General features: G+C 40.6%; 1 protein-coding gene across 1 annotated transcript; it reads left to right on the top strand.

The window, feature by feature from the left end:
* Positions 1 to 219: 219 nt before the first annotated feature.
* Positions 220 to 9,579, top strand: LOC120534906. Its single transcript, XM_039762413.1, has 3 exons — positions 220 to 313; positions 8,945 to 9,040; positions 9,146 to 9,579. The coding sequence occupies exons 1-3, from the start codon at positions 220 to 222 to the stop codon at positions 9,577 to 9,579; spliced, it is 624 nt and encodes a 207-aa protein (XP_039618347.1).
* The last annotated feature ends 737 nt before the right edge of the window (positions 9,580 to 10,316 follow it).

Below are 10,316 nucleotides of genomic sequence, written 5' to 3'. Positions count from 1 at the left end.
ATGACCGGGTCGGCACAGCTGCTGAAGAACCCACAAGGTGTTGTGCCCAGTGGCAGTCAGTCCTGGGGGGAATGCCTTGCAGTCCCGTTATTCTTACTTTTTAGAAGGGGACTGCCTTTATCCACGTCTGTGGCTGAAGCGTGTTGACCTGTGGAGCGACAGCGAGGCGACGTTGGAAGAAACTGCTGACGAGGAGGATTCGCTGCATGCCGAGAAGCCATGGCAGGGAAAGGAGCACCTGGAGGCTTATCTTGCCATCGGGCTCATTCAAAGGGAGGAGGAGATGGTGGAGGACCGGATTGCCCTCCCCGAAGTAGGGGCAGTGTGGCAGACGGCTGGGGATGCTGCCCTGACTGAAAGGACCGGGAGAGGGCAGCTGCCCTGGTCTGCATCAGGGTCACGGGATCAGAGCTTAGAAGATCAACCCTGTTGGGACCTGTGGCCACTGGCAGGGGGCACCCAGATGATTACAGAGCCATGGACTGCAGGCACAGAATCCAGGCACACCCAGAATGCTTGTGGGTGCTCATTCAGCACTTCCGCCACACCAGGAAGTGCTGCCGGAAGATCATTACGGAGCACCTGGAGCACATCCAGGGCATTATAAAAGGGGCCACCTCACTCCATTAGGGGAATCGGGTGGCAGAGGACAGACCTTGCGGGTGATGAGTGGAGGCGGCAGAAGAAAAGAAAGAGGAAAAGAAAGTAAGTGACTGAGCATTGTTGGGGATTTGTACACTGTGTTGTGTGCAGAAGGAAAATAAACAGTGTGTGCTTTTGGACTTGTGTTTCCTGGTATCTGTCTGTAGTCGGGCTGATCTTCCACTATATACTGTATATATTTTTATATATGTTGTGTACAATAGAGGGCACTGTTGCTCCTCAAACCCAACACAACAGACACAGGGCACAAGTTAAATTATAAATATATATAATCCAACGTCTGTCTGTCTGTGTGTCTGTCCGCTTTTCACAAGAGAACAATTTAACAGATTTAAATTGGTTTTTTTTTCTATAATTTGATGGAACATTCCTGTTGATTTATATATGTACACACACACACACACATATTGTGACCAAAAAGGGATAACATTAAACCCCAAATTCCAGATACAATGGCACCAAGACAATCCCAGGTTCAAAAGTAAGTGATTTTTATTTACATAAGAGGTTTGTATTATAGATATGAAATAACAACAACATTTATTTCTATAGCACATTTTCATACAAACAATGTAGTTTAAATTGATTTACAAGATGTCAAAGAGAAAGTTACAAGAAAAGAAAGACAAACAGGATTAGGCACACATATTAAAGAATAAGTAACAAAGAAACTACAAAAACATCTATGAGATCTTAAAAAACAGATAAATATCAAGCAGAAGTGTGGCATCCTTATGCATAATATCATAATATAAGTCAGAGTGCCAAGAGGACAGAAAAAACAACACAAAACAAAAGAAAAACACTTTAGTTAAGGTGGAGTAAAAAATGTAATCTGCTGTGGTTCCAAAGCCAAAAGACCGCTCAGCCCCTACTGGGCATTCCAGATAACACAGATGTTTTGAAGTCATTCCCCTTTATTTCCAGGCTTCATATGAGAGGATTTGAATAAGTCTTTCTCTTGGACAGCTGAGGCACCTGCCTTCATTTCAGCATCACAGATGGCTGCATAGTGCCTTGATCAGGGGGTGGTTTTGCTGCTAACTGGAAAAGATAGCAGAGAAAAATAGACTGATACAATATTTTTGTCTTTTTCCTTCCCAGAACTCTTGAGTGAGTGTCATCCACCTCCTCCCAACTCTGACATTTAGAGTGAGATTAGAATGCCTCCTTTTATGTTAGACCTGGGAGAAATTATGGCACCACGGCTATGCATGATAAGTGGACTTTTGGCCATATGAAAGCTGCATAAAACAGGGATCCCAAGGTCCCTGACAGAGTTGCCGTTCTGAAGTGTAAGTCCCAGGCAATCCTGTGGCTATCGAAACTGAGACCAAGCTAGAAGAGCACTGCCACCTATAGTACAAGGGAATTTCTTGATATACAGTCTCCCCCAGTCCATCCATTAGCCTATCAACGTAACTGGGATAAGAATTGAGAACCATCCTGGACATGTTGTGCCTTCATCCCTGATGTCCTTCCATTGTGGCCTCCCCACCAGAGCAAGTTATCACCCTCCATCCCATTTGGGATGCCAATTCATCCATTACAGTATCTACAATTTATATAGATGAATTACATATAATTTTATATATATACTGGAAATGTTAGGTCACTAACCAGAAGAACCCCATTTAATGCCTTAATACACAGAAGAAAAAAATGAAAAATTTGCAACAATAAATCACAAAAAGGATAAAAGTAGTTTTGAAGATTTGCAGGAGCAACTGTACAGATCAAACTCTTTTGGCCAAATGACAGCTCCTGTTGGGTGGTCGTTGGTGTAATCACAACTTGGCAGAAGAGGCAGAACTTGAAGAGGATGTGAAGTCAAGCTTCTTCTGACCACTGTTCTTCCACTCTATGGAGGGAAATTTAGATTACATGAATAAACGTTCCATCTTCTTGAATCACCCTTGGGTTATCCTAAGAAAAGTCTGTGTAAGAGACTTACCAAGCCTGCATGCATCAGAGTACATACATATATAAATAAAATCGTAATACCTTCTGTATGTAGGAATGTTCTGATCAGGATTTTAAGGCCGATACCAATCACCGATTTCATGCTACTTGATCGGTTATTTATTTTTTTTCTTTATCCCTTTAAAAACTTTTTACACTAAGCTCCTGTATAACCAGACACATAGATGGCTTTTGTCCTATGTTAAAGTGTATTTTTATAATTAAACTATAGACCAAAGGTGTTAACTGCTGATTTTTTATTAAAAAAAATGAAAATTTTGTAGGCTTATTGTTTAGTGACCATAAAAATAGTAATATAAGTAAACCTTTCTTAAAATATATACTAATAAAATATATACAAAAATATGTATCCATAATGCATATGGCATAAAAGAAAAGAAATTACATTAATTACAAGCTGTCATATGGATTAATTTTTTTCTGTAATGTACCCATCTGAAGCAAACATTTATTAAAAAAAGTAGTTTTCATTATCACTCTCTCTCTCTATACAGTATATTTTTTTCACACAATCAATCAATTGACATTGGCAATTAAACACCGCTTAAATGTAAATACACATGCACTTACAGGTTTTACTCATTTTAAATCATTAATTGCACTACAGCTTTTTTGCTGTTAAAATATACATTTACTATATTTATACAGGTGTGCTTTTTTCTTATGTGTATCAGCTAGACATTCATAATTCTAGAGATGTTACTATTAAATATGGATTAGCATTTAAATTAAGTAGTACTTGTTTCTTACCAAAACTTATGCTGTATGAAACACAGCAACAAATAATAAACACATTACAAATCTTTGAAAAATCCACAAGTATATCAAATGTTCATAAGTTGTTTCTCAAGAAGACAACTGTACAAGAGGACAACTTTTTGTTTATGCAGCTTGTTGCAAAAAAAAAGAAAAAAAGACATCTTCTCTATTTATCTGAGTAGTTATAGGCACGGACCTGCTGTCAAACTGTCAATCAAAATGATTAATGACCTTTAAGCCCACCCCTATGATGCAATACCGGAAGGACCGCCCCGTCGCCCCTGATGACGTAACACTAGAAAGTCCCGGCCCCTCACGTGACCTGGCACAGCCCCTTTGGCACCGCCCCCGACACCTGATTGGCTCAACAAACTGTCAAGGGCATTTTGATGGATGTCTGACCCCTCCTTGAACTCACCACTGCCCCCCACCCACTTCCCAGCCCCCATCTCCCGAAAGACAAGCCCGGGCATGTTACAGACTTTACCTCGACAAACACAGACATGCCCAGGGCATGTCCTGAAAAGATCAGACATGCCCAAGATCGTCCCTCGACCAGTCCGACCACGTTCCCATCCATACCCTGTCGGTCTGAAGGGCCTGCCTCAGCCTGCGGTGAGGCAGAACCTGACCGCCGGCCTCCCCACACTTCCCAATCCTCTCTCCGGAGGACGTGTGCTCCCTGTTGAAAGCCCTTCTGAAAGGGCAATATAAAACAGCAAAGCATTTTCTAAAGTCTCTGACCGGGGTCCCAACTTTCCAGACGGACCGAGCTACCTTATATAGCCTCTCCTGCTTTGGGTAAGAACCCCTATATCTATAACTAGCAAAATACCCGCGCTTCGCAGCGGAGAAGTAGTGTGTTAAAGAAGCAATGAAAAAGAAAATGAAACATTTTGAAAATAACGTAACATGATTGTCAATGTAATTGTTTTGTCACTGTTGTGAGTGATGAGTGTTGTTGTCATATATATATATATATATATTTACACACACACACATAAACATATATATATACATATCTACATATATACACATACATATACATACACACATACATACATACACACACATATATACACACAAATACATATATATACTGTATATACATACACACACACATATATAAACATATATATACATATACATACATATCTACATATATACACACACAGCTATTTCAGATCAGTGCAATACGCTGCTTGTTAAAATGGATAACTCCGCTCTTACGTGCAAGTCTGCGTGGATATTATGAACTATCGTATTTGTTCAAGTTCTATTTAAATTTTAAATAGAAGGAATTTTTATTTAGTCGACAGAAATATCTTTGGTAGGAATGGTAAAAACAGACAGGAATATTATTCCTGAATAAATCAACTCAAACCTTAAACAACTTATAATATTTTGCTCTCCATAAAAATATATCCTGTCTAAATTATACAAGTTAGAAATAAAGTAAACATTAAAAGAACAAACATTCAAATTTCTTTACTCTTATGTAATTTTATATAAAAATAAACTTAGATTTTAAATATCCCAAAAGATTTTGCTCTCCATAAAAATATATCCTGTCAAAATTATACAAATTCAAATATGAACATGCTGCATAACAAAACCTGGAAATATAAATAAAATGTGTTCCTTTCAGCAATAACAAATCAAATCATTCAGTTGTCTTTGCTCATATGTCATTTTAGAGCTGGACGCCTGGCATCTTTTTGGCAACAAATTCGTTTATGTTTGGTGTGAGGTTCTGTGTTGTGGAGATTCTCAGGATGGATTGCAGGTGCTCATCAGTGAGGCGACTCCTGTGTGCTGTTTTGTTAGTCTTTATCACTGAGAAGAGCTTCTCACACAGATATGTGCTACCAAACATGCACAAGGTTCGAGCCGCATGTAGACGGACTTTTTGTTCTTCAAAGTCACCAAAGCGCCGTGCAAACTCAGCGCTCAGTTTATCAGCAAAGTGCGTATTTGGGAACACCGTAGTGACGACTTGGTTTAACATTACTTGGCAACAGGGAAAGTGGGGCAAGGTGCACTGGTGCATTTGTGTCTCCCATAAAAGCAGCTTCACTTGAAATCACTTTGTGATTGTGCACCGGTAAAAACGTCCGCTGAAGTGTCAGATTCTTATTTAATTATTCTGCTTTCTGTATCTTCTGCATTGCATTCAGGTTACCCTGATGTTTTGTCTCATAGTGCCGTCTTAGATTAAATTCTGTAATTACAGCCACATTAGCTCCACAAATGAGACACACGGGTTCAGTAAACATATACTCAGCCTCCCATCGGTTTTAAAGGCTCTATTTTCAGAATCAACTTTTCTCTCAGCATCGTGTGAGCTAGCTTCGCAATAACTTGCAGCATCATAAGCTAGACTTGATTAACGCGTAAGTGTTCGCAAGGCAGCTGAAGCGCTGCATTATGGGATCTGTAGTTTATTGTGTTACCAGCGCTTCATATACCTGGGCCATTAATAACAATAATACAGTATATAAAATGATCTCGGGCGGATATAATTACGCCGGGCGGATGTGGCCCGTGGCCCTTGAGTTTGACAAATATGGACTAAATAGAACTTGAAAAGATATATTTTTGAAATGTGATCGCGCAATTCAGATAGAGTTGACGCGCACTACAGCCTGCATCCTCCCCTCGCTCTTACTTTTTTACCGTTCATCTAATGAATACACTGAGTATGGCTTTACCAAAACAATCATTGATGGCGAATAAAGTATCCATTATTCGAGTATGTAGATCGGGATATATATATATACATATATATATACCAGCGTATCGCAGCGGAGAAGTAGTGTGTTAAAAAGCTAGAAAAGAAAAGGGAACATTTTAAAAATAACGTAACATGACTGTCAATATACAGTATTTGTTTTGTGAGTGTTACTGAGTGTTGCTGTCATCAAGGATTTGATTATCATTATTTCTTTCAATCAGGTTCGTATTTGTAGGATGTGTTGTGTTCAAGTTACATTCCGTGTTTGTCAATCGTTGTAAAGATGACAGGTTTCTTTCATCGATTCGTTTCTTACTGCATCAATAAACAGCTTGTCTTCTTCTTTATCTGAGACCTGACACACTGCATGCACGGGTTTTTTTACACTGTCTTCCTTTAGCGGGACATTGACTTTTCCACCGTGTGCTTTGTTTCCGCAGTAGCTGGATTTATGAATATGCTTATCAGACGCTTCATATTTTTGCTGCCTTTTCAATTGTGTAATTCGGTTTTGTTCAGCGCTTTTGGAACTGTTGCTTTTATCTGTGCACTGCGTCAGTTCACGTGAGCCACTCGGTGTACATGCATCGAAGGTTCCCAGCTGTGCTGGTGCCATCTCGTGCTATGTCCATGGCTGTATTTAATGTTACCTTAGTCCTGGCACTTAAAACTTTCTCTCGCAGTTTCGCTGAGTTTGTGTCAAACACCACCCTGACCATCTCATCTTCCTCTCCATAAACACAGTCCTTCACCCGTGAATATTTAGTGGGAGTTTGCTATTGGATTGCCGCTGACGGACGGCCTTATATGGGCAGGCACTAAATTACAAATGCCAGCAGCAGCCTGTCTATGAACTTAATTTAAAGTGTAGGTTTACATCGTGCTTTGTTTCAGTAGCAGAACTCATGAATATGGTTGTATATGTCACTTTCGCTTCGCTTCTTATTGTTTCGCTGCCTTCTCAATTATATAATGCATGTTTTCTTCAGCGCTTTTTGGTGGTCTTCCTGGTTTTCTATGTACTGCGTGATTACGTAGGAGGCGTGATGATGTCACACGAAACTCCGCCCCCATGGCGTTCAAGCTCATCTCCATTACAGTAAATGGAGAAAAACAGCTTCCAGTTATGACCATTACGCGTAGAATTTCGATATAAAACCTGCCCAACTTTTGTAAGGAAGCTGTAAGGAATGAACCTGCAAAATTTCAGCCTTCCACCCACACGGGAAGTTGGAGAATTAGTGATGAGTCAGTGAGTGAGTGAGTCAGTGAGTGAGTGAGTGAGTGAGTGAGTGAGTGAGTGAAGGCTTTGCCTTTTATTAGTATAGATTTAAAATATCTATCTCATCTTTGCTTAATCTAAATCAAGATGCCTTTTCCATGTCACAGAAAATCCTAGACAGAATCCCAGAGAGAATGACCAAATAGCATGGGCCTGAGACATGCTCTGAGCCCCCTGACAGCCTCTGAGAGCATTTCTCAGTCAGCTCTTAACAGACCCCCTGCAAGCAGGCCTTTCTCTCTCTCTACACACAGAAAGGAAAGTCAGGATCTGCACGCGCGTGCCCACTCCTGCTACTCTCAGAGCGCAGACACGGGCTGAGCACCCCAGCATGTACAGCGATCGCAGCCCATTTCGAGCACCCATTTCCCCCGCTGGGTGAGTCCCAGCGAGGTCGCCTGCTTGTGAACAGCTGTGTGTAAACTCCCCTACCCCCATGCAGGAGCGGGCTAGAGACCGCGCAGACCCTAAAGTCATGAGCTGTACTTCATTTTTAAAGTGAAATTTAGGTTCTGGCAGGGATGATTTCACCTTTGAGCTGTGCAACTCATAGGATGACCCCCACGCTGCTGAGGAAATTGTTAGAGGTCCTTTAAAGCATCCCAGAGGACATTTTTCATCTCTTTTGAGGAATTTTAGGTTTCCACTTAACCTATACAAGCCACATAACAACAATGTTCAGATCTAAAGGACAGCTGTTTAAAAATTACTGGAGATTGCAGAGATTACATCACCTGCCCGTGTAAATTGTCTGGCAATTGGCTCATATCTCTTGATTATAAATAGCTGTTCAACCTTGAAAAAAATCCTGTCTTTTTCGTATAATTGGCCCATATCTCTGATTATAAATAGCCGTTCAAACTTCAAAAAATTCTTGTCGTATATAATAACACCGCGAGTGGCCCATAGGTCTTACACGTCTGCAGACTGCTAAGAAAAGACAAGATGAATGTCTCTCAAAATGGTGTGTCTTATTAGCATTAATTGAACGTTGCTGTATAATTTGTAATGGCTAAAATGCAATATTAACATTCTTCATACTGACTATTTTGCAGAAGCTATCGTCCCAGATGATCACGGTAAGCATTATTTTTGATTATTATTATTAATCCGTTATTAACTATTATACGTGTTAAACAAGCATGTATTAAAAAAAACAGAAGTCTAATTCCTTATATTTTTTTCTTAGCTGTCTATATCCAAACTGATTCTGGAAATGGTAAATTGTTATTTTATAAATATCTTGATTAAAATGTGCATGGTTTGTGTGGCCTGTTATTTTAAAGAGTTTATGCATTTTGTTTGCGTGCCTGTGTGTGTGTGTGTGCATGTGCTTGTCTGTGTGTGACAGTGTGTGGAATGTTATTTTAAAGAGTGTATGCATTTTGTTTGAGCTATGGCAGGCCATGTTATTTTAAAGAGCTTATGCATTTTGTACTCGTGCCTGTCTGTGTGTGTGTGTGTGAGTGTGTGTGTGCGCGTGCGTGTGTGTGTGTGTGAGATTGTCTGACCTGTTATTTTAGAGCGCAAACATTTACTTTTTTTTTTTTTTATAGATGAAAATCCTTTACAGAATGAAACAGTTTCTCAAAGGGAATCCCCTGAGTTGTACAATCTCAGTAAGTGTCATTTTCAGTGTATCGAAGAAACACAGGGATACAGATGTATCTCCAGATTTTGTGAAAAGAGGTCTTTAACTGAAAAGGGAATACTTTTATTTTCAGGTTCCCCGGGTGTTTTAACGCAATTGTTGGACGGTTCAGAAAATCTAGCCCTCTACCGTAACTGGCTGACTCCACAAAAACCACCCCCCTCTGAGATCAGCGTTGAGCATTCTCCCACTCCCTCTGACAGCCGCGGACGGCATTCTCCCGTCCGGTCTGACAGCAGCGGACGGCGTTTAGTCCACCAGGTGTCCCCTTCGCCGACAACGACTCACTCTGACCACGGATCTTGGCATAGAAATCGTTTTTCATCCCGATATTCCCTTCGGCCTATACATAAACAGAGACATCGAGAAAGACTACAAGAGCTGACTGAAAACCTTGGCCTGTTACTGAAACAATTTGTAGAATTAGAGGCTCCTATGTACAATTCTGCACCCGAAATGTGCTTACATTTGATGAATCTGTATGCTTTTTACATTGTTCTAATCTGAAATTAAAGGATAGGTTTTATATTACTTTTCTGCATGAAAAAGCTGTAGTTAACACTCTTCTGGAGCTTTTGAAGAATACCTCTTCTAAGGCCAGAACATCGTCAGTCCCTTCACCACAGCCTAATGCCCTAGACACAAATGTAACATTCCCACAACCTTCTACCTCAGGGGTCTCACGTACATCGTGTACATCAGTTACCTCAGGGCCCAGTAAGGCCGGTCTTCAACACTCGCCTTCTGAGGCCTTAACAGAGTCGGGTAATTCACCCCCGCATCCTCAGATGGTATCAAGAGTGACTAATTCATCTGGGGTAAACTTGAGTCTCGAAACCAACTCTCCACAGCCCTCTACCTCGCATACAGAGAATCCTTCGCCTCCAGAGCCATCAGTAAACTCTCCACAGCCCTCTACCTCGCATATGGAGAATCCTTCGTCTCCAGAGCCATCAGTAAGCTCCCCGCAACCCTGCACCTCTCGATTAAATAATTTGTCTATCACGAAGCGTCCAAAATTTTACACCGCTTCAATTTTTCTGAAGCCTACACACTTGATTCATTTGCCGAAGTTTTTAATCATATGCATGAGACCCTTCAGCAAATTTTAGACAGTTTTACCAACACTTTGAATCCTTAGGATCTAGTGCAACTATAATTATGTGCCGGCTATTTATAATCAGAGATATGGGCCAATTATACGAAAAAGACAGGATTTTTTTCAAGGTTGAACAGCTATTTAT

The sequence above is a fragment of the Polypterus senegalus genome, chromosome 9 (assembly GCF_016835505.1).
Source record: "Polypterus senegalus isolate Bchr_013 chromosome 9, ASM1683550v1, whole genome shotgun sequence".
Taxonomy (NCBI): Eukaryota; Metazoa; Chordata; class Cladistia; order Polypteriformes; family Polypteridae; genus Polypterus; species Polypterus senegalus.
The sequence above is the reverse complement of the archived record's forward strand: the minus strand, read 5'-3'. Positions and strand labels throughout refer to the sequence as shown.